This window comes from Nanorana parkeri, unplaced genomic scaffold (genome assembly GCF_000935625.1).
Source record: "Nanorana parkeri isolate BGI_ZX_2015 unplaced genomic scaffold, ASM93562v1 scaffold346, whole genome shotgun sequence".
Classification (NCBI taxonomy): domain Eukaryota; kingdom Metazoa; phylum Chordata; class Amphibia; order Anura; family Dicroglossidae; genus Nanorana; species Nanorana parkeri.
Window position 1 is genome coordinate 1,241,921 of NW_017306614.1, and position 25,147 is coordinate 1,267,067.

Here is a 25,147-nt window from a genome sequence, read left to right on the forward strand (position 1 = left end):
GCAGAACTGTAAACAGCTCTTCAGGAACTTGCGACATTAATGTGGCATCAGCTGGTTATCCTACCCCACAGCTGTCTCGCCTATAGATGATTGACAAGGGGTCAATGAAAGTATTCTGACTGATCAAAAAATTAAAACCCAATTACATACCTAATCTTGAGCCTTCTCTGGCAGTGCTCTCGCTTAGGCTGGGGGTGAATAGACACACCATTTGCTGAAGATTGGGGGAGGTTTGTATCATTAGGCTATGGCAGTATTCCATCACATTGGAACAGACCTAAATAAAACAGAACATTAGGAAGATAACAGACAGCAATTCTCTTTCTTACCACATTCAAAATATGTCAGTAAGAGCCAAGTCCATCTAAAACCAAGTTCATCTGAGATACCTCTAAACATTGGGAGAACTTCTGGCTGGACAGCCCAGCTTACCTGCTGCATTGCCAGCTCCATTTCGTCTCTTTTGCCATCTAGCTGGGATCCGTCATTTTGTAAACTGAGCTGCCGGAGTTTGTCTGAGCCTCCAAAGCGGCTCAATAAAGCTAGGCTGAGACGCTGCAAAAAATAAAGAAATCAGTGCTCAGGCAGGGATCATCAAACCTGGTATTTTAGGGCTGCTTCTGAAAGCCATTTGCCAGTTTGAAGCTGAACTCCGGGCAAACAGCTACATTTACATGTAAAATACATATGAGAGCTGTTTTACAAGGATTTGTATTTCTATCCATCCAGTCTTAAACTTTACACAGCTTTGCTAATACAGTAGTACAGCCTTAACTGGCAGGACAAGAGACCTAGTTATTCTCTGCTATAGTTTATGAACACTCGCTGATCTTGCCTTGTGCTGGAGTTCTTCCCACCAGCTGGCACATCTGGTGTCCTGTAGCGACATAGCAGACGGCTCATGAGATTTGAGTTTCTGCCCGATGGAAAGAGAAGTTCTATTTTTTTAAAGTGTGGTATTATTCTATTTTTATGGTAGACAAAAGGAGCTCTTTAAAGTGAACATGTGTCCAGACTATGAACATTAAAGCTTTACATATACTGAAGAAGTAAACCGGTTTAAAACAAGCTATCACTGTCCACTCTAGCACAACCATGTCTGGCAGGGCAGGATTTTTGTTGTTTTTTGCAGTTAGGCAACATTCACAGGTCATGTACCCCCCCAAGCCTGTGACTGGACAGTGAAATGAGGAGCAGCCGGCTGACTGTGCTGCTTCCCTCTCTCCCAGTAAACAACGTGGCTGGAGGAATTTTTCTGCCGGCAATTGTATTCTGACAGCTGGCACCCACATCTGTAAGAATAATTGAACAGTGACTGAAGCCACTGTTCAGCCAGCTTTTTTCTGCTCATCTCCTTTGATTTTCTATGGAGTGTCGGCAGGGCCACCCACATCTCAAATTTTAGTGTACTTCTTTTTTATTTCTATTTGAGCTGTGTATGGTCATCTTAAGTAAAATTCAGGTACTCACACTATTTACATTTAAGACAATAGTGCGAGCTGTAGAAGCATCAAAAGCCCTTTAGCTGGTAGTTTCAGCTCCTGGGCTTAGCGCTGGACCCCTGTTGGTTTCAGGCTGCACTGCCTCCAGGAGCGGCTAATGCCGGCATCTGTTTTAGAATAATCATGGGACAAATAACTGCTATCACGTCGCCATTTTAAAACAGTGGCTGGTACTCAAGCATAATCTCTTCCAGTTTTTCTTTTAAGGTTGTTCACTGGTGGATCCACAGTGGGTGTAGAGCACCGGATAACAAATTCCTTCTCAAAGAGGAATGGTTCTAATGTACTCTTAGGTGGGGCCCCACACCCTTTACAATGCTTCAATACGTCAAATAACAATTGTAGTGGAAAGGTCTTTCTGAGCTCTTACTTACAGCTGCAAAGAGCCAAGGCTGGAGACACCAGACTGATGCTCCAAATGCAGGGTAATACAAACTTCATCTATAAGAAATGACACCTTGTAATTCCAAGGTGACGACAAGAGGATGTTCATAGGCCTCGGAAAGGTCAGAGATAGACTCCACAAGAAATGGGCCCGGGGTGCGCTTGGAGTCTCTGCAGTCACTACCCGCAAGGAATTGAGGTGAATTTTGGCCACAACAGAGGCCCCCTGACAACAGAGTAGGGGACTTTGTCTTACCCAATGGAGTTAAAGAAGACTCAGATTATGTAGACCCTATAGCTACAGAGAGCAGCAAAGCTGAAAAAAAAGACGTTTCACACTTCTAAGACACTAGCAAAAAACTGAGGCATGTTGGGTATAGGAGGAGTTATCGTGGGCTGGCCTACAATTTCTTTTCTTTTTTGTTAGCCCGTGTCTAATCCTCCTGTATGCTGCAGCATAACCTGGCAGTACCAGACTTTCTGTGCCCCTCAATGGAAAAGAAAGAAAATGTTTTACACTGCAAGAGAAGTTCAGGTACCTGAAATCGATTAATATGTCCATGCAGTTCCATCAGAGATCCGTCGTTCAAACTGACGTCCAGCTCATTGATCACACCTGAAAAATGACATTGACAGTGAGATTTCATAGACAACATATTAAGAACATATTACTCAGTGTACACTAAGGATGCACCGATACTAGTATAGATGACGATACAGAGTATTTGGGCAAGTACGAGTACTTGCCCAAATGCTCCGATGCCGGAAATTCCGGTCAGAGGGAGATTTCCTGACTGGCAGTGCCGCGAGGGAACATGGAGCCGGCCTCCCGGCCAAACAGGAAGCCATGCAGCGGGAAGCCGGCTCCATGCTAGCGGTAGTACTAGTATCGGTACTCGGTATCGACGCGTACCGAAAGATAAATATCGGTACTCGATACTAAAAAAATGGTATCAATGCATCCCTGGTCTATACCATCTAACAGACACCAAGATGTTCTGTAGTCCAAAATGAAAAACTAGACAGGGCTGACACAGCTTGGGATTTCAGTGCATCAGTGGCAGAGTTGTTAGCGTAAACAGAAAGTTTGGATCTCGCTGGATTTCTGGCAAACAGGTATATTTCTGTACTTGCAGCATTCTGTACTAAACCATAGGGAAATGCCTATGTACTGCAGAGATGTCCAGAAATGTTTTTTTGGCTCACACATACACTTTAATTACAGTAATCAATCACATTAGTGAATAGCTAGCAAAGTAAATGACCTGGAAGAGCAGCTTTGCTGAGGAGTCCTGTGAGTAGAGCCAGCTCCTGCAGTGATCCCAGGCTCCCTTCTTGCCCTCTGAGGATAGCCTGAATCGTGTCAGAATGAGCAACCAAGAACTGGAACACCTGGTAGACAGGAAACAAAAATACAAGTTACTAAATAATCTTAAAATTTACTCTGCAAACATTTCAAAGTTTTCTGGGTATTCACCTGTCCGGCTGCCTGTAGGTGCTGGGCAGTGCTGGAGGTCAGGATCACCTGGCAAAGCTGGAGAGCAGGTAAGAGGATCTGCCTGTATCTTTCCAATGGTGCGGAGATAAAGATGGGAGTCTCTCGCGACCCATATTGTCTGAAATAATGAGAGAGCACATTTCATGAACGGTAAACGTTTCTGTTCCTGCTTGAAAAGTATTCAAACCAACCTCTTGAGCTTATTGGTTTACAGAGTATACTGCCCACTGCAGCAGGGTTAGAGTTCTCAGTTATTTATCCTGGACCAAGAGAATATGGAGGTTTACATAGTTGAACTCTCCTTTAGAAAATGCTAGTGGCCTGGATGTCATGTTGATCCAGTGACTTCAAAAAAGTTCTGAGCATTGACCTGAACCAAATATACAAATCATGAGTTCTAACTTCAATCTGACTGACTAATCTCAAAGCATCAAAGCCAAGGAGACACGCAACTAGCCAGCAATGGCAGGCTTGCCTTTCTCTCAGTGTAAGTTTACACTGAGTACAAAGATATTTTTGTACTTGCCATAAAATCTTTTTGTAGGAGTCTATTGAGGGATACAGGAATTATTTGATTTTGTATTTATCTTGTCGCCTTCAGGAGGAATGAGTCAATGGACTCGGAGAAAAGGATTTTACAGTAAGAACAAAGTCCTATGCCCTCTATTGTCCATTGAGAGACACAGCTCTAGATAATTTGATATGTAGTCTCCTAGAGGCAGCAGCATAACCCTACGTCTCAGAATTCTTCAGAGCTGTGTCCCTTAATGGACGATAGAGAATTCAGAAGCATCTCAAGTGCAAGCTAAGGCACCTGAAAATGCTGCATGTGCATATATGCAGCTCAAGGGAAGAGGAGGGGGTATGTGTACAATGTAAAAAAAAAAAAAGCAGGATAGAAAGAATAAGAGCATCTAGGAAAATGGACATCACGATTGAACTCTTACCCGTGCTGGTCAACCTCTGGACGCATATCATACACTTGGCACTGTGCCAGTCTTACAATCACCCCACACCGCAGCAGCTCCAGTGCACCCTGTTGACTTTTGGCTACTCGGGTAAGAAATGCCTATATAAGAATAAATGAGAAAAAAAAAAATACTACCTTTAACTGCTTTTCTTGATTTGAAGAATTTCACTACTAACAGGTCAAATGATATTTATTTTGCTGTTTAGCAACATAAATCACAAACTGAAAATCATCTGCAATTTTAGGGCAATGTCAAATGGGTGATTCTGCTGCTGTCAAGAGAGGCTTCCACATACCTTAACAGAATCACTTCCTTGCTGGCTTGGAACACTGCTGCATCTCACATGCTAGTGAGGGTGCAGTGAGGGACAGATATCCAACTGGTATTGCTATCCAACTGGTATTGCTAGCACTTTACAGCAACAAATATGAGGTTCATTAGTCATCCTGTTGCTACTTGTGTGACTTCACCATAAAGCTAGCCATGCACCACTCGAATTTCAGCTGTTTCCTGCTGAATCTGAGGAAATTCGAGCTATGGGTGCTCCTAGCTGCACTGCAGCCGATAGAACGCAGTCACTGTTCAGCTGAGAATTTTCAACCTGAGTCAGTTGATTTTTAAATCAATATTGTATAAGTGGGGGGAACATTCTTGAATCAACAGTGAAGGCTGGTATTAGGGAGGCTGACAGTGCTTCAGCTGTCTGAATACAATAGCCCGCGAGGGAGCCTCCTCCATCCATGTTGCTTAGTGTGTATAGGGGGAAAATGTAATACACTGCAGCTCAACAATCCTTGAATTTGGAAATTTGGAGGCTGCATTAAGTTTTTTTCTGAAGTTACAAAAAAGGTTCAGCTTCTAGTGTTCACCATCCTCTATGCAAAGCTTATATTCCAGATATTCACTGTCTCCCCCAATGAAAAATAAGAAAAGTGAGAAGAGTGTGACCCGTCACTGCTATAACAAATACACAAATATGTAAAATATAGGTCAGGTTAATGCAAATGTCTTCTGTGTAGTGCAGCACAACTTTATTAGTTACATACCATTTTGGATTCGTAGATGTACAAAGCCTTTAAGACTGGAGACTGCGGCACCAGAAGGTTCTGTAAGACAACATCATCCTGGGCCAGAGTGTCTACCAGCACCTTAAGATGTCCACTGTTGGATAGATAGAGAAGCCACTGCTGCTGCTTGTCCATACAGACCATCCTGTCTAACAAAGCCAGGGCCAACATCTGAAGGACAAAAAAGGACTTGTGAGAGGAGGAAATTTCACTGTGACACAACAGAAAATGAGGCATAACACCCCCTTACCCTGCTTATCTCCCGTCCATCGCAGGCATCTCTACAGACAACCTCCATCAGAGGTGCCCAATAGCTCTCGCATATCGCCAGATTGTCCCTCTGTAATTTACTGAACACATCTTCAGGGGCCGTCAGCCTCTCCCACATGGTTTTATTAGCTAAATGAAGAACATTTTAGATGGCTGAAAACATTCCAACAGAAAAAAAACATGTTCTATAGATCTTTCATGGAGTTATGCATGTCTCCACCTTTGCCATGGCACTTCCAATATTACTGTATTGAGTGTGGCATGCACCCTGACATGCCCAGAGAACAACACAACAAATCAATTTTTGTGCATCTGCTACTAGTGCATTAAATTGTGATATACCCAGGGACCAAAAAAAAATAAAATGATTTTATGATGAGAACAAAATCCTATTTTCTCCATCATCCATTGAAGGACACAGCTCCGAAGAATTCTGAGACGGAAGTACATTCAAAAGCAGTCCAAAAACAGAGGGGCGGGCACCAAAACAACTAAAGCACTAGCCAAGTAAAAAATTAAAAACTGTCAAAGTACACTTAAACTGTTGCCTGAAAAAAAACCTTTTCTGCCTAAACTAGCATCAGAAGAAGCAGAAATATCACCTAAAAAGTACTAACTGCCATAGTAGAATAAGCAGAAACAGGAGAAGGTGGTACCCTGTCCAGCAACCCATAAGCTTGAGTGACAAGCTGATGAATCCACTTAGAAATAGTGGATCTAGAAACTGAACCTTTTAAAGGCCTTTCTGGAAGAACAAATAGAGTCTGAACACTGAAAGGAAGCAGTGGCTAAGAGATCAATACTAATAGGCCACACGGCATCCAAAATGATGAAAATAAATTTCCTTAGGAAAACAGGAGCTGGACAAAATGAAGGTAAACAATGTCTTCATTTATCTTGGGTAAAACGGAAACCTGTAATCTCCAAAACAACCTTGCCCCTATGAAGAACCAATTGTCTGCTGAGAAAGCCTGCCTGCCAGTTTTCTACTCCTGGAATGTGCACCGCAAAAATTGCTGGAACCTGAAGTTGCGCCCTATTCTAGATCGAATGTACTTTCATCGCCATCAACACACTCCTGGTGCCTCTATGGTGATTGAGGTATGCCAATAACGCTTTAACATTATCTCACTGAATCTGACACTCAGACAGAAGACGGGTCCAGTGAAACAACATCAGACAAATTGCCCTCAAGACCAGGAAATAAATTAGAAGCTTGGATTCCTCTGGAGACCAACAACCATGCACAGACAGATGATCCAAGAGATAGCCTCATTACAAAAAACTGGCGTCCGTCGTGACAATCTTCCAAATTATGGGAAGAAATGGTTTTCCCATTGCCAACCACCACGACAGAGACATCTTGGCCAGGGCACTCAATCTGATCATCTAGTCCAGCGAGACTTGTCCCATGCTGTAAAAATGTTCCTCTGTAAACTCCTGGAATGGGGCAAAGCAAAAAGATGTCCAACAGAAGACGCAAATACTCCAAGCAATGTGACGGAACTAGGGAAGACGTCTCGATTTTCATAATCTACCCGAAGTCCTCCAAGCACCGTCTAGACATTTAGCTCCAAACTAGAAAGACACTGTTCTTGAAGTTGTCTAAGTATCTGATAATTGAAATGCCCTTGCAACGAAAAAATCCCAGAACCAGAGCAAGAACTTTTGCAAAAACTCTTGGAGCCAAAGCCAACTCGAAGAGAAGAGCCACAAATTGATTATGAAAGTCGCCTATCGCAAAACGAAGGAAACGCTGATGAGCTGGAATTGAAGATGAGCTGGAAATGCAGGAAGGTGTAGATGCACATCTTTATGTCTATGGAAACCTAAAAAACTTCTGGTCTAAGAGAGACAAGAACCGACCGAATGGAATCCATCTGGAATCTGTACATGTATACAAACGCATTAAGCGCTTTTAACCAAGAATCGGATGATTTCTTCCATTTGGTTTGGGAACCATAAACAAGTTTGTGTAGAAACCTTGAAAACTTTCTGCCAAAGGAACGGGAATAATAACATCCAGATCCAACGGATCTTGAACTGTGCAAAAAAGGTTTCTCCAACGCTGCCAAGACATGGGAAGCCGGAATGCAAAGAACCGAGGAGGAGGAAGATGAAAATACAGTCTGAAATTTGACAGTATTTTCCCACATCTCCTCAATTTCCATCAGGCCCCCCGACCAAATATAGAAAAGGTGGGAGCAAATCTTCATGCTAAAGCAGACTTTTTAATTGCCAAGGACGTCTAGAGGGTCCAAAGGTTTGAAAGTGTAAGACATCTTTTGAAACTGTAAACTAAAGAAAACGTATAAAAGATGGAAAACAAGGAGTAAAGCATTTAGCCAAATCTAAAAGCACACAGCCAAAGTAAAATAAAAAGGAGGGAAAATACCCAACATTATAAACATGAGGTAAATAATTTTTTTTACTCATGACTCCGTGGCCCTGTTCCCGACATGACAGGAATCCCCAAATAATACTGGTCTGACCATTAAATGATGAAAACAGGAACACAGGACCACAACAGGACGAAGTATAAGTACTGAGACCAGAAACTCTCTGTTTTATGATTACTGCAGGGTGGAGCATAAGTACTGAGACCAGAAACAGCCTGCTTTAAGATCACTACGGGGCGAAGCATAACTACGGAGACCAGAAACAGCCTGCTTCATGATCACCACGGGACGAAGCATAAGTATGGAGACCAGAAACAGCCTGCTTCTGGTATGGAGACCAGAAACAGCCTGCTTCTGGTATGGAGACCAGAAACAGCCTGCTTCTGGTATGGAGACCAGAAACAGCCTGCTTCTGGTATGGAGACCAGAAACAGCCTGCTTCTGGTATGGAGACCAGAAACAGCCTGCTTCTGGTATGGAGACCAGAAACAGCCTGCTTTAAGATCACTACGGGGCGAAGCATAACTACGGAGACCAGAAACAGCCTGCTTCATGATCACCACGGGACGAAGCATAAGTATGGAGACCAGAAACTCCCTGCTTCATGACCACCGCAGGGTGAAGCATAAGTACCGGGACCAGAAACTCCCTGCTTCATGATCATCACAGCGCGAAGCATAAGTACAGAGACCAGAAACAGCCTGCTTTATGATCACCACAGGGCGAAGCATAACTACGGAGACCAGAAACAGCCTGCTTCATGATCACCACGGGACGAAGCATAAGTATGGAGACCAGAAACAGCCTGCTTCTGGTATGGAGACCAGAAACTCCCTGCTTCATGACCACCGCAGGGTGAAGCATAAGTACCGGGACCAGAAACTCCCTGCTTCATGATCATCACAGCGCGAAGCATAAGTACAGAGACCAGAAACAGCCTGCTTTATGATCACCACAGGGCGAAGCATAACTACGGAGACCAGAAACAGCCTGCTTCATGATCACCACGGGACGAAGCATAAGTATGGAGACCAGAAACAGCCTGCTTTATGATCACCACAGGGCAAAGCATAACTACGGAGACCAGAAACAGCCTGCTTCATGATCACCACGGGACGAAGCATAAGTATGGAGACCAGAAACAGCCTGCTTTATGGTCACCACAGGACGAAGCATAAGTACGGAGACCAGAAACCGCATGCTTCATGATCACCACAGGACAAAGCATAAGTACTGATACCAGAAACTCCCTGCTTCATGACCACCGCAGGGTGAAGTATTAGTACTGAGACCAGAAACCGCCTGCTTCATGATCACCACAGGGCGAAGCATAAGTACTGAGACCAGAAACAGCCTGCTTCATGATCACCACAGGGTGGAGAATAAGTACCGAGACCAGAAACTCCCTGCTTCATGACCACCGCAGGGTGAAGCATAAGTACGGAGACCAGAAACTCCCCGCTTCATGACCACCGCAGGGTGAAGCATAAGTACGGAGACCAGAAACTCCCTGCTTCATGATCACCACAGGACGAAGCATAAGTACGGAGACCATACTCAGCCTGCTTCACAACAACTACAGAAACAAGGATTTAACTTATCTAGCATGAATCTCTCAATTTTGCCAGCTAGCTAGAGACTTCCAGGATTTAATAATATCCGATATGAATCAACTGGCAGCTCTTGGTAATAGAATCTTTAACGAAGAAACAAAATAAACTAAAATAATAAAGCAGAAGAGAAGGAGACATCCATTCTCCTGAGGACACTAAGTAAAACTGGCAGGTGTGAGGAGTTATGTCCTTAAAGTGACAGGATTTTAATTTGTTTGCCTAGTAGCCATTTCTCCTAGAGGCAGAAGCATAGCCCTACATCTCAGAATTCTTCAGAGCTGTGTCCCTCAATGGACGATGGAGAAAATCTGTGTAAATAGTTAACACAATGCACATTAATGTATGCAGCAACATTGTTGCCTGTAAACTAATATCCCATAGACCTGAATGTACAGGTAAAGGTCATCCCATTTATGTCTATGGGGAGCTCATGAACTGGCAGCCTGGCTCTATATTTTTATGGACCGGACTGTAGACAGCGCAGAAGACAGCAGCCGTTGAAGGAGCTAAGCGAGGACCTGTGGGCTAGGTGGATTTTGTAAACTTATACATTAAGGAGAAGATCAAGTTGGGTTTGTGCACATAGAAATTAGTATGACGTGACATTTCTATATGTTTGCAATCGTTACGATTCATATATCAAATTCTATGTAGATCATCCAAAGCATTTTATGGGATCCAAGATTATAAATGGGAAGATTTCATCAATTGATAAAATAAGATCAGTTTCCTTTTTTCCCTTCATGTGTGGTCTGGATCTGGTCAGTGGAGCCGCCCCGCCCCCATCCCTGCAGTAACAGATTATTTTTATATTGCTCTATTGCTGGCTGGGGTTTTTTTTTTAATTCATTTACTCAGGAGGGAGTTTTGGCTTGCAAGTTACAAAAATGCAACCCTATCCAATGCTGAAAGAATCTTCTACAAACATTTAATAAACAAAATACATGCTTTTGGAAAATGTAGACCTTTCTTACCTGCTTCTAGTGTATCAGGTTCATCTGGTCTTTGGGCTATTTGCAAGTAATAAAGCAAAGATCCATACAAGTGGGTGCGAACTTTCTGCAGTCCACCTCCTGTACAGAAGGCACAAAATTGTGTTAGTAGTAGGTAGTAGAAATTCAAAGCTGTATTTTAAAAGTCCATGGCTAAAGGGAAGCAAATCACTAAATATGCATTAAAAATACAAACATATAAACTATTTTACAAAGGTAAAGGATTTGCAATTCTGTGGGGTCAGTCTTGTCATTTAAATTCCACTGTAACACAGCCAGACACCGTTAAGTCCTGGTTATACTTTAATCTCATGTGTCAGCTCTCTACCACCAGGCAAGTGACACAGGAAGTTAAACCAGAAAATAATGGAGTAGAGTCTATCTCAAAATTAGACGCTCCTTTTAACAAGATTTCACGCCATAGCTAGCTACGATAAACCAGTGTCCAAGCCATGGTAGGGGAGGGGGATTGTACGGGAGACAGTCAGGTGGTCCTTATACATTCATACCTGTCTTGAGAATGAATTCAAGCAGCTTCCTGAGAACCATATGAAGCAAGGAATCTCCGATCGAGACAAATCCTGCAGATAGAGATTTGCTTCCTGCAGAAGCTGCAAAGGACCCATCCAACATGTGGATATACTGCGACTGGTTCACCCCTGAAGTTTGCAGCGGCTGCTTCTGTTCAGTGTATATGGCCTGTTGCAGGTGTGCTGTGAGAGTAAAGACAGCACCAGCTACCACAGGCATCAGCTCCTTGGTAGCATTGTCATCCAGGATCTGCGGTGAAAAAGAGGAGATTTAAACAAGCAGTCAAGCTAGCAGCTTGCAAACAATGAGAATCACACAATGACTGCCAGTTGCAATTGCAATACTTCATTTAACATTTCTCAGGGTTTAATAGGTGTCTGACAAAGATGAGCAGCTAGATGCCTGCCGAGCCTGAGTCAATGACTAGAGACATCAATTCTTGGTAATTGTTGATCAATAACTGCAATTTGCTCAGTTGGCAAGCAATGCCTGCTGTTTTACTGTAATGGAACTCAAACTCATTACTTAGTACAGCAAAGGTACAAAGACAAAAAGGTAAAATGCACATTAACCTAAGGCCACAGTCACTTTAAAAGGATCTTTAGCCCAAAATATGGACATTAAAGTATTTACATATTTTTTAAAAAGCAGTAAAAGCTTTAAAACAAGCCCTCACTGACTTCTCTATCTATTTGTACTGTAAACTAATTAAATTTCAAAGATAACAGCAAAGGGTTTCAAAAGTTGGGTTTAGCCAGTTTCTAACAGCTTAGAAATAGCTGCTGGTTATTTTTATCATAGGCCTGGCAGGCTACCAAGATTCTGCTGTAATAGGAAAAGATCTGAGATTTCCATGCCTCTGTTGTGAACTTTGAAGATTCATTTTTCAACAACGCCTATAGCTACAGAGGTGAATGAGGGTTTATTTTCAAGTGCTTGGTACAACTTATTTAGAATATAAAGATACTTTAGCGTGCATAATTAGATCTCAGTCCCACAATAGTCTATCATATAGTTTTGACTGGAATATTAAATAATCACACTGTAATGTGGACACACGTGTCAATATTTAAGCTGCCAGACAGATGCCAAGATAACACCCTCCCTAGGTAATACCTTATCATGTACATCCTGCAGCAGGTCCCGGATAATCAGTTGCCTTTGCTCAGCTGGAATCAGATCCTGCGGACAGGCTGTCAGTATGATCTCTACCAGCTGTCTCCAGGACTCCAGGACATGACGTTTGGCGTGGAGACACTGCAGGAGTCTGTTCCTCTGTACGACAAACTGCAGGATAGTATTTATTTCCTGGGAAAGAAGGAACACAGACAACACAAGGATTATATTACTAACAGTAAAAGGACAATTGGTGTATAATCAAAGAGTAACCACATTACTAACGATCAACTATTAACTGTGGAATTAAGGATCAGAGGATGCAGGTTTTCAATTATTTCTCTGTGACTTTTGTCTGAACTCAAGGGACGTGTGCTTTTTTTAAAACGTAAAAGCTATATTTAAATGTTTTTTTTCCATTGTGGATAACATATCAGCAGACTGACTCTGCAGCATTGGAGTTCTGGATTTGGACATAACGTTGCACCCTCCAATCTTCTTTAAATTTACCACCAAATATAGTAAGCATCTACCTCATTAGATATCAACTGAATGGATTGTCTAGATAGGCCTGCACAGTATGTGGACATCTGATCATCACCCTTATAATGAGCTTGCTGGTCATCCATTCTAAAATGATGGGCAATAATATGGGGTTGATTCCCCTTTGAGTCTAACAGACTCCACTCTACTGGAAAGGTTTTGCATATGATTTTGGGATGTGTCTGTGGGAATATTTGTCCATTCGGCCAAAAGAGCATTTGTGAGGTCAGGTACTGATGTTGAATGAGAAGATCTAAATCACAACCAACATTCTAATTCATCCTAAAAGGTGCTCAGTAGGGTTGAGTACAGGACTTTGCAGGCCGCTAGACTTCCTCCACACTAAACTTGTCAAACCATGGATTTATAAAGCTGGCTTTGTGCACAGGGTACATTCATGCTGGAACCAATTGTGGATGTGCACAATTGCCTAAAATGTCTTTGTATGCTGTAGCATTAACAGTACCCTTCATCAGAAATATGTGAACTCAGTTTGGATGGATGCTGACTTCTGGTCATGAACTGTACTGCTAAGGTTTGCAAAAAGAAAACAAAACACTTGCAGCTCAGTTGGGATCTGCCAAATCTGTCAATATTGTGCATAACTGTTGCAATAGCATTAGAATTTCCCCTTGGCTAAACAGATAGAAATCTTACCTCCATAAGTAAAGGCCTCTGCCCAATTGCTGCCATCCCCTGTAAGGCATTGACTTCTGCCAACAGAATTCGTTGGAGGTGCTGGCAAACACAGACAATTAGTAAATTAACATGTGACTCATCTATCAATACTATGTAGCGTTTCTACTTAAAGGTTGCCTTACCCTGATGCTGCAAACTGTCTGTCCTCGACGGTTCTTCTGCTCACAGTTAATCATGACTTGCTCTATCTGGCTGCGGTCAAAGAAATCCAACTGTGGCAGCTCTGGAATCTCCTGACTGAAGTCGATGGAGTCTAGGATGCTCAGAATCTTTCTACGGGCTACAACAACAATTGGATGTATTAAACTGACCTTTCAGTAACTTTACAAGTCAAATGAACATAATTGTGATGTGTCAAAATATAAAGCAACAGTATTATTTTTCAGAAAAGCTCCATCTTTTATCATTTAAAAGCTGTCCTTGAGCTCCAGTCCAGTGAATTTGCCTAGGCTGAGACAATGGTATAATTTGGCGGTAGGCAGAAGAAAGCATTTCCCCGTCTCCTCTCCACATGCTGATGCAATAACCATCTTTAACCTGGAGCTGCCTACTTCTCCATTTCCTGGTTGAATGATGGGTAGCATCATGCAACCTACTTCCTGGGAGCCTAGAATGTCACGAACCCGTCCCCTACAATATTCTTTTCTAGTACAGTTTTGTTGTAAGAGAAAAGCACAAATCTTTTAATTTCTTTACCTTTGGAGGTGGTGTCAAAATGAAGAAAAGTGCTGACATTCCTGCTGTCCTCCTCCATCCCCAATTCACCATCAGCTGTTTGAAAAGAGGGAAAATTACACAGATTAAGAGGACATTGCAGAACTGAACCAATTAACCTAACCAAGGGCTCCGTTTCATAACTTTACAGAAAGCACGTTTAAGTTCCAAAGCGGCTTGTGACTGCTTAGCTATACATTTGTATGTTCTGGCAGAAATCATAACTGCTGTTGTACTGGGATAGATTTTTCTACAAATTCTGTACACTAAGAAACTAAAAAACCGCTTTGTTTCGAATTCCATGACAAACAAATCAAATATTTGTAATAGGATAAAAAAGGAAGCAGACTGCACTCTAAGTATATATATATATATGTATATATATATATATATATATAAAATACACAACTTAATGTAGTTTTGTATTTGCTTATAAACAATTAAAATAATGGATGGGAACCCCAAACCTGAACCTGCGAGAAGCTGACCAACCAGAACCTACTAAAACAGGTGGAACAACAATCCTTGAATGAGGAAGAAAAGACCCACAACCTGCTGTGGTCAACAAAAAGGTTCCACGAGGAAACTGAGGACAAAAAACAGGTCTAGGCAAGAAAGACCAGCCGGTCTACATGGAAAGGCCCAAGGTCTTAAGACCAAGGAGATTGAAACTCATAACCAAAAGGAGTTGCCTAGCCAGAGGGCACATTTTGCTACATGAGGCATACTAGACAATTTATGGTATCAGCACAACACACAAGGGGTGTGAAGCGACTCCTGAGACCACTAGAGAACTCAAGGGTTGACAAAAATGTCAGTTTACCAGGCACTGCCCTTAGGTGAGACAGGTCTGATTTGCAAGTATTCATGCGTGCAAACTTTTTACCTCGCAATTCCAGTGTGTTTGCATTAAAAAATATGTTTACTTTAAAGCAGAAATAAAGTATAATATTTATTTCAATACAGAGAAATGAGATAATCAAAACGAGACTTAGAGGAGTCCTTAATCCATAACACTTGTGCCTTACCTGCATATGGTCGCACAGGCATATCGTTCAGCAGTAAGCTAAGCAGCCTATGTGTATGGGAACGCTGCCGGTTCAGGGATGTAATACGAAGCTCAATGGATGCAGTCTTCATCAACCAGGACATCTGATTCAAAGCGGCGATCTCATGTTCTGAGGAATAAATCACACATAATCACTAACAGGTGCAAATACAAGTTCTGGTGAAATGGATGGATTCCAAAAACAAAGAGGGAGACTACAAAAGTAGCTATAAAAAAGGTGCCCATACACCTTACAATTATCTGCAGATTTTCTGTGGTCAGATGGAAAAAGTGCAACAGATTGGCCCAGGTGTAGATTACTTCCTTCCACACAGTTAAGTGTAGATGGAGGAATCTGTTGCACCTTTTCCATCTGACCATAGAAAATCTGCAGATAATTGTAAGGTGTATATCCAGCTAAATGCTAACAGTGCCTAAAAATACTTATCATGACCTGCCACTGCTGACTTGGAATGATGGCATATTTTCTATGTATCATTATTATTATTACTACTACATTGCAGCTCACAAGTCCTACATAAGTTTTCTTTTACTAGCTAAATATATTTTCTGAAAGTACAGAAATTAATCTGCTGCTACTTTTAGAGTTCCAGTGTCCTTGTTACATTTGCAGACTAAATTGAAATTTCAAACACTATAATCATAATGCCAAGCTATCTTCTGTTAACTACAAAGCAACATCCCTCTAGGTAATGCAGAGAAGGAGAGGGGGAAGTGTTTGAACTCAGCAGAGCAGCATATGGTGAGAGCACTGCTCCTGTATAAATACTATATATTTGAGAAGGAGGTGAGGCATAAAGTGAACTGGAACACTGCTAATTTTTGGGAGGAATTCAACACAAAAAAAAAAAAAGTATCATCACTTTAAGTAACGTCTAATTCAGCAACACGTTCACTTAAACCGCATCAAAATTTCAGCAACCCTAAAGATGGGCTACCTGTCACAGAGAAAGGCAGGTGCTGCAGCTGGGTAATCAGGAAATCCTGGCTGGTCCGGAGGTAACGCAGGGTTGGGCCAGAGGTATCGGTGCAAGCACAAAGCTGGTAGATCACCTGAGAAGACAATGCATTGTCCATTAAACCACTGACGCAAAAATATACTGGTCATATCTGAAAAGTGTCTTAATAGAAAAGCATTTTTTTCTGCCCATGGCCAGCAGATTCTACATTTTCTAACTGGACTAATGGCATGAAGCTTAAAACTTTAGGACATTTTCTCCCCTAAAGAACATTTGGCTTCATTCATTAATGTTTTAGAAATAAAGACTGTTTGGACTGCCCTACAGTCCACTCACACCTAAAGTGTCAAACGTTAAAGAGACACTGTAACCTTCCCCATTCATGGCAAAGTCACCACATCTGTGTAAAGCACCTGACCCACTTCATTCTCACCTGCACTGCTCCTTGTTCAGTTGAAGTTGCCATAAAAATCCCCAACTGATCATTGCTCTGTTGCAGCCGTAAGCAAAATACCCGTTGTCGGAGGTCAGAAGGGGCAGTGACCGTCATGTGACAGTGTTCGGGCCTAACAACTTCCCACTATGCCTGATCACTAAATCATACCCAGAAGCCCCATGTATTTTGCAGTAGCAGTGAAAGAACAATGAGTGGGGTAACAGTAACATTGGAAAGTAGAGTAGAGAGTATATGGGCAACTGGCAAGGTGACAGTGTCTCTTTAATGCTGTCCCCTTTAAATGCTGTTCTGCTTCCGAATGGTTGCTGTGGGGCAACAAAGAAAGCCCTTACAACACTTTGGTAAATCGAACCCAATCTTCAAAGAAGGCTCTATTGGTGTGGTTACGGTCAGTTAGAAATAGATAAATCTGCCATTGGGAAAGGAGATCCGTCCCAGGTTCACTTGATCATACCTGATAACATTGTTCTGCCAGGTGTGGGGACTCTCCGACAGCAACTGGTCCTGTCCGTCCATCAGTACCTTTCTTAAGGATATCCAGAATAGAGTGAAGGCAGGTCCGTGGGCAGCCTAAAACACCTGCAAACAAATCAAGCGCAAAAGATGCATCATTTTAGAATGACAGACCAAATGGATTTGTAATTAAAGCTGTGACGTCATCACTTGCAAGATGCAGCTATTCACAGGAAGTAGATGATATCAGGGAAGTGCCAACGTCACTTTTGGCTGGAACTACATTTCCCATCATACAATGGGAATTGTAGCTATCTATGGGCGTAAATGTGTTGTAATTCTACAGTAGTAGAATGTCATGGTGGGCAGGACAATCAAATCAATTAGGCAGCGAGAGTGGGCTGGACAGGCCAAGAGTCTGAGATGTCTGGGTCCTCCCACAACAGGCAGCATTAATATAATTAGGTTACCACTGTTAAAAATAGACTACAATGATGAAGTGGTAAGACCAGTGGTCTGAAGAAATGGACTCGGCAGCCACTGCTCTTATAAATAGGAAATTAGGGAAATTGAGCCCTTTTTTGGCAGCTTTCTGTGAGCGATTTCAAAGTGACTGCAGCATTACAATGCAAAAGATGACCATATCTGAGTAAGGGAAAAATTTAATTTTTTAAACAGTTGAAAAATATTTAAAACTTTCTTAATTGACTGCCAAAAGCTAACATGCAAAGCCATTTGTTTTTCTCCGAAGTGTCTTACAGATTGTCACTGTTATTTAAGGTGGTGGTCTGCAGTCAAATGTAAACAGTTACCAACCAAGTCCTGGACAAAGTTTTTACCCATAAAATTACTTCTTCCACCCAATTGCTGTTAACCCAGGGTGTCAGACAAGCCCTGTTATAAAGCTGCCTTGTGCGGTCAGGAAAAAGCTGCAGAGAACAGTACCTATGTCGCTACATGGAAACGCTCTTTGCATCTTTAAAGTGACACTAAATCTTCAGTTTTTATTTAATTTTTCTTGTTTATGGGGGCCAGACTTCCAATAAAATACCTTGCTTTTGCTCTTTGTTTTTTTTTTTAATTACCTCGTTTTCTAGTGGTATTCAGCCGCTATCCCCACTACACTCACCCCGTACAGGTGCTGTGAAGGCACCCATACATGCACGGTCACAGCCGTGCCTGCACCTAGCTGTGTGTGTCCATAGACACACACAGCTTGCGGATGGCCATGCCCCCACCCTTACATCATAGTTTGACTGACTGCAGAAGGCTGCCCTCAGCACCCTCCCCTGCAACCAGGAAGTTTGGGGAACCCCGAGTATCTTCCTGGTCGCGGTAGAGGAGAGGAGCGGCTGCAGGTAAGTGTGGGGGAACGGGGGTGCTTGAAAAGTGCTGGGTGTTTTTTGCCTTAATGTAGAGGATGCATTAAGGCAAAAAGCACCCAGCTTTTAGTGCTACTTTAAGGACCGCTCACTGCAGAAAGAATATGAACCCCAGAATATCAAATAACTGCTGGACCTTGGACAACTTCAAATAAAGAATCTACAATAGTAGTCTACAATACGATTAAAAAAAAAATTATATACACACATATATATACCCCAATATAGGGGAAGGGGACTGTCCAACCTGGAATTGTAGGTATGTTTTGTAATAAACATACCAGAGTCCTGAAGATTTGTTGTATTGACTGGCTTCTTTACTTCAAACCCCAGCAGATAGAGAGCCAAGTTTGGTGGTTTCATTTCCAAGGAGGTGATCAGAAGGTCCAGGATGTGGATTTTGGTTTTGTACTGAACAGAGGCCTGCTCACTTTCCTGCTCAGATTCTGAAAGGCAGAAATAATATGCATAACAATTCATATAAAAACATCTGAATTTGGGACTCTTGTACGCAACACACATCTAATCTGGTGTCCGGGTTCATGTCACAACAGGCTACTGTCTGCTACCTGGCTCCCTTGGGGCTTTACCCCATTGTTGGGACCGCTGTCAAACTAGATATCTGCGGCAGGCTAGCAAGCATGGCTGTGATGTAATGGGCTGGTTGTGGAACCTTATATGCATGCCATGTATCCCAATATAGTATTGTATAAACTGGGCCAACAACACAACCACAGCATCAGGAAGTTGTGGCTAGCATTGTCACCCTATAACAGGAAGTGCAATGAGACAATTGAAACCCACAGGATTGCCAGGTATGTACAACAATATATCTAATAGCATTAAAAATAACATGGCAAACTAAACTGTAGATGAACAAAGTGACCTATTAATAGAGTCTATTTATTGGGTTTACAGACACTTGTCTGGAGTTTCTCTTCAATCCATTTTTCGGACACATAGGAATCCGTAGTACAGAACAAATGCCAGAACAACAAAGGGACAAAAAGCAGCCACAACCTTGGCGCACTTACCTTCCATGGGATTAACAGCTTCCTCTATATCCTCATTGTCCAAACATTCCACAAAACCAGCCATCAGCTTCTGGCTTACATTCTGCCACAAGAGTGAAAAAAAAAAAAGAAGCCAGGTATACATATTATTGGAAGTGAACATTCTGAATGTCTTAAAGTTGTCCATTTCTAGAAAAAACACAACTCCTTCTTGTTAAAAAAAACACACATAAAACTGGTGACTATTAAGATGCATTTCTACCTGGTCCTGGGTAAAATCTCCCACAAGCTTGGCTTGCATGTTGACATTACAGGATATGCTATGCAGGATCTTGGAGCTTTCAAAGGCTAGTTCAGGGTTACTGTTGCTGTGATAAAGGTACCTGAGAAAAAGATGATTTTTTTGCATTATTTTTTGAAGGCCAAAAATTATAAAGCATGACCCACATAAAAGGCGTTCAGCTTACAAATCATTTTACCACTCCAGCTACTGTATGCATACAATGTGTGAACAGGAGTTGTAAAGTTATGACTCGTAGACTCTAGAGTTTTATGCATGTTAGAGATTGGTGTCTCTTACATGGTGTCCAGGCAAACAGGATACAAATTAATATAGCTCTGTATTCATTAATAAGTCATTGATTTTTTTTTTTTATGAAAGCACTGCTAGTAACTGAATTTTGACTTGGTCTCAGCCTCTTGCAATCATGGTACAGCAGAGAATCAGAGTGTGAGAGGGAGACACAGCAACATGAGCCAATACGCTGTGTTACATTTGCTCATGTGTTAACAAGGATCATGCAAATTGGAGGAGACTGCAGAGTGGCAGACAGATGAGTCTACTGCTTCTCCTTTCACGGTCTAGTCGCAGGCTGTGGGATGGGACAAGATCTGTAAGTGTTCCTTGAGGCCCCATTCACACTGAGCGATTCGCAAATCGCGCGTCTGTCGCGCGATTTGCATTTTGCGCGATATCGCGCAAATGCTTGCATTGAGCAAGCTAGAATCGTGGCAAAATCCGCTCCAAAAAGGGTCCTGCTGTAGCAACGCACGACCCACGATAGCGACGGACAGAGCCCCATTGCCATGCATTGGAGAGCTATATCGCGCGGTAAATAGCTGCGATATCGCGGGAATTACCGCGTGATAAATCGCTCAGTGTGAGCGGGGCCTAAAGCACATGTAATGTAAGGTAATGATGGGCCAGAAATCCACTCGGCACCTAAGTCTTGCTGCAACACACAGCTGTTTTGTGTACTAAGTGGTGTCAGTCCTGCCCAGTTGTCTTCTAAACTACTTAACTAATCCTACTCTCAAACTTCTACAACATAAAGGCTAATCATTATAAAGTCAAGATGAGATCTAGGAGGGCTCTTTGAGATAACACATGAAGTGTGGAGAGGAGACAGGACAGCTCTGAATTTCTGACAAAATAAACAGTTTTGTTTTGCACTTTTCAAACAGATGTAACAAAATGCTTCCAATTGTATCCTAAAACAGATCAAAAGGGAGCAGTTCATTATTAGGTTTACATACACTTTAAATGTAGGGGTTAAAAATAAGGCCTCATGCCTGCTAGACAAGACTGTGTTTTGAGGCAGAGCTGTGTAGATCTCAGGACTGAATAGACAGAAATACAAATTCTTTGGCAGTCAAAGTCTATGTAAACCCAAACTATTGACTTCTCCCTGTTGGTCTGCTAAATACACCGTTGAAGGCATTTTGCAGAAAAAAAAAAAAGACAGACTTCTTGTGAGCCAATAACGTCCTGTGCTCTATGCCTGCAGGGATATGGAGATGAAGGGGAGGAGACGTCTGTGTTTGCAATGCATTAGAAACTAACTAGGCTGGGCTGACACCACATTTTGAAATTCAGAGCCCAAAATACACTGAATTGTCATGTCAAAAAGGAAGGTATTGGCACACTACATTTCTGGCACATCAACAGTTATTTTGCTATATGTGCAGCGCAAAGGGATATAATATGATGGAAATGTGCATGTGTTGCAAAGTTGTTCAAAATATACAATTCATTAAATTTTGCCTTGACATATGGATTAAAACAGCCTCCATATATGTATTTTACCTGTGTATTCAGTATTTCTTCTTGCAGTTACTGCTCAAGTAATACAATAACAAATTAAAGCTCCTCCCTGCCATACCTTGCAATATTCACCACATGATCTGCCTTCTTGGATCGGAGGTTGATGCCCTGGAGAAGCTGTTCCAGAGGAGTGACAATGAGGGAGAGGTGGCTTTCCCGTAGCAGATCCATGAAGAGGTTCTCCTTCTGTAAGGTCAGGTTCAAGAGCATGAAGCAGTAGGCCACCGATTTCTCCAGATGCTTCTTACCTATAAACCATACATGGGGATGAGTTTTAAAATGAACTCAGGGACATGTTATGCAGTATGTACTCAGCTTAAAGATACTCTTATAATAAGAAAATAAATCACTAATCAAAACATGTATGTAAACCAATAAAAAGACAGTCACTTTGATTACCTAGTGCCAGTCCCCAAATCGCTAATACTCGCCTCTCCAACAATACCCTGCTTCTCCTTCCTCCGTCATATAAGGGAGCACATGCCTTCCTCCCATGGTGCAGTGCTCAAGCTCGGGCCTAGCAGCCCAATGCTAGGCCTAAGCACTGTCACATCATGGGTGATGGGGTGAAGTCGATGCTCCAATCAGACACTGGGTATTCTAACTGACAGCAACCAATTAGGTTTTAGATTGAAATTAGACCTGGTAGCTATAGGCTATTGCACTTAATACAATGAAATTTTACTTTACTGTGTTCGTTACTTCAAACCAATATATCCATTTCCCTACATTACCTGGAAAAGGGGAGTAGGTATCCAACTGTGTAACACCCTCTTCCAGCAGGCTAAGGCACAGTGCCAACATCTGGGAATCATTAAGGAGATGATGCATAAGCGTGAATCCAGGAAGCTTATAAGCAGCTCTCTCTTCTCCTGAAAACAAAGTAAAAAGCTCAAATTAATGCAGAATACAAACCATGCAGCTGTGGAAAGAAGTTGTACAGTTTAAAGAATGAGTGCACCTAGAACTTATGCTTCATATTTTGGCAAATGCAGGTTACTTGAATAACCCACTCACTTCCATCTGACACACTCCACTGGGGAGAGCTCATCCTCTTAACAGCTAAAAGAGACTCTTCAAAATAATAAAGTAGGGAACGAGCAATATACCAAAAAATCCTTGGAGAAATGTATTAAAGTGACATTAAATTCAAACTTTTTTCCCCATCTTTCTAATCCTGCTGTAAGGACTTCTCTTAAATTATGTATCTTAATCCAATCATATTCTTTTTTACCGTCCTTTTCAGCTGTCCCTCCAGCGCTGGTGCGGATCTCCGATCCAGCGATGACTCCTCTGTCCTACAGAGTCTATGCGGGTGCACGCTGCTCCATAGACTTACCTTGTGTCTCTCCTCGTCTCCCGGCCGAACATCTGAAGTGCGCATGCGCCTGCTCCAAGATCCTTTGCGGCCACCCGAGACTCTTCAGATGTTAGGACGAGAGCGCGCTGCGAAGACACAGGTATTTTGAATGTGAAAGACATTTTGAATGTGTGCACCCAAAACTAATACATTTTACCGTCTTATGTTGAATAAAGTCTTAAGTTTGCAGTTAAGTTAGGACTTTTAAACGTTTCGGAAGACTCACCAACCAGCTTCTGGTGTTGGATTGTGCTCTTGCTGGATTTTAAAGTGTATCCAGACCCAAGAACATAAACGTAACATTAAAGCTCACCAGTCTTTGGCTGTGGCGGCTGCATAAGTTTCCTCCTTTATTTTCACCTAGTGATCCTGCCAATAGCACACTTCCTGTCCTGAGGACATAGAAAATATTCCCCTTTTCTTACTAACATTGGGAAAGTGGTCTGTAGTTCTGGGCAGGGCTGATAAAACTGCTTGAGACTACAGTCCAGCAGACAGCACAGAACGTTACAAGCACACTGGATCTATGGCAGATTCAACAAACCATTTTGTGCACTTATTAGACTAATAGAGCAAAATACTTTCCATAGCATCTTTAACAGACCAAAAGGGAACAGACAATAGAAGTTCCTTGGTAAGATTTAAATGCACTTTAAACTCAGCCAACCCATTGCCACCCAGCCCATACCCGGGCTGCATTCTTAATTTTTCACTCTTCTCGCCCCATGGACTTCTTAGATGAGTGGAAAGGAGAACAGATGTGCCGTGTGGATGCCAAGGGTTTTGGGGCACCCAAGGCTTGCTGGTTAAAAAACAGAAATAGCCTTACATTTACACAGCAGATCATTAAACTTGTATAAAGCACAAACAGAGCATATAACTGCACCAATCACTGAAAGTATTTACTGTTGAACAGAATAAGAACACATACCTTGCATCTCCACATATTGGTCTACAAAATCTTCAGGTTGTGGCTCATAATCTCGGAGTAGCTTATAAAAGACGTCAAGCACAGCCTCTGCCACTTCCCACTGCAAAAATACAGTCAGAGAAAATTAGAAAAAAAAATGTATATAAAACTACATAAAAAAAACTATTTGAAGTGTATGTAGAGCCAAAGATTTTTAGTTCTGCAAGTTTAGCAAATTTTTCATAATAGGAGGGAAATCTTTCAATGGGGGCAGCTGTTCAGAGGACAACCTAAGACAGAATTTCCACTCATGACTTCGGAAAGATTTACTTCCTGTTGTGACTCTGGGACACAAAGTATAAGGAAATCTCCCTCTCTCCATAGGGACAAGGACAGCTTAAAAAAAACCAAAACAAAATACAACACACACAAACCAACCAGAGGTCTAGACTAATCTATACAGTATCCTAAAAAGAGGATACAATATTCAGTGAAGCAAAAGGAAAGCCCAAGTAGGTGAAATACCAAATCTGTTTGCTATCAGCTTCAGCCACTATGCACCATTACCGCTTTTCATACTGCCCACCCAAAAAGATGAGAAAAAGGAAGGGTAAATGTGTCATGATTTTTATTTAAGTGACCCTGTCAGGTAAAAATAAAGAAATAAATCTAGAAAAAGCCTCCCTGTAATAGAACAGCATTGATAGCCTGTCCCTCCTACCTCTGATCCTTTCCAGCAATGCGGCTTCTGTTAGTCTACTTGGCATACGATTCTGGGACTTTTGAAAGATACACAATCCTCCAACCCCTACCGCACTAAAGGACTCTAGAGTGAGGTAGGGGGTTGAAGGGCAGAACCCTTGCACGCAGGGGAAACAGGCACCCAACAAACCATGAAGAGACTAATACCAGACACTGATAGAAGCTGCAGCACTATAAGGGAGGGGAGGAAGGAGACCTAGGTCTTAAGTAGAGTATAAAACTGATAAGGGAGGCTTCATCTTGACCTTTGTTACCTGGCAGGGTCACTTTAAAAGACTGCAGATTACTTTAACCCTTTCGCTGCCAAGCCCTCCGGAACATTTTTCAAATCAGCTGGCCAAGCCATTTTTGAATTTTCTGCCATTTTTTCCTATTGATT

General features: G+C 42.1%; 1 protein-coding gene across 2 annotated transcripts in view; it reads right to left on the reverse strand.

The window, feature by feature from the left end:
- NUP205 (nucleoporin 205) overlaps positions 1–25,147 on the reverse strand; it is a 53,633-nt gene that overhangs the window by 6,907 nt on the left and 21,579 nt on the right. For both annotated transcript variants that reach the window (XM_018558570.1, XM_018558569.1), the window contains exons 16-38: positions 24,028–24,127; positions 22,471–22,608; positions 21,795–21,984; positions 19,895–20,015; positions 19,654–19,735; positions 18,901–19,065; positions 17,239–17,363; positions 16,307–16,421; positions 15,328–15,477; positions 14,282–14,356; positions 13,708–13,865; positions 13,544–13,624; positions 12,344–12,535; positions 11,206–11,476; positions 10,679–10,777; positions 5,673–5,821; positions 5,402–5,593; positions 4,332–4,453; positions 3,364–3,502; positions 3,152–3,278; positions 2,426–2,502; positions 433–555; positions 151–277 (exon numbers count right to left, since the gene is read on the reverse strand). In XM_018558570.1, coding sequence (XP_018414072.1) covers positions 151–277; positions 433–555; positions 2,426–2,502; positions 3,152–3,278; positions 3,364–3,502; positions 4,332–4,453; positions 5,402–5,593; positions 5,673–5,821; positions 10,679–10,777; positions 11,206–11,476; positions 12,344–12,535; positions 13,544–13,624; positions 13,708–13,865; positions 14,282–14,356; positions 15,328–15,477; positions 16,307–16,421; positions 17,239–17,363; positions 18,901–19,065; positions 19,654–19,735; positions 19,895–20,015; positions 21,795–21,984; positions 22,471–22,608; positions 24,028–24,127 — 3,118 coding nt within the window. The remainder of the gene's footprint in view (positions 1–150; positions 278–432; positions 556–2,425; positions 2,503–3,151; positions 3,279–3,363; positions 3,503–4,331; positions 4,454–5,401; positions 5,594–5,672; positions 5,822–10,678; positions 10,778–11,205; positions 11,477–12,343; positions 12,536–13,543; positions 13,625–13,707; positions 13,866–14,281; positions 14,357–15,327; positions 15,478–16,306; positions 16,422–17,238; positions 17,364–18,900; positions 19,066–19,653; positions 19,736–19,894; positions 20,016–21,794; positions 21,985–22,470; positions 22,609–24,027; positions 24,128–25,147) is intronic.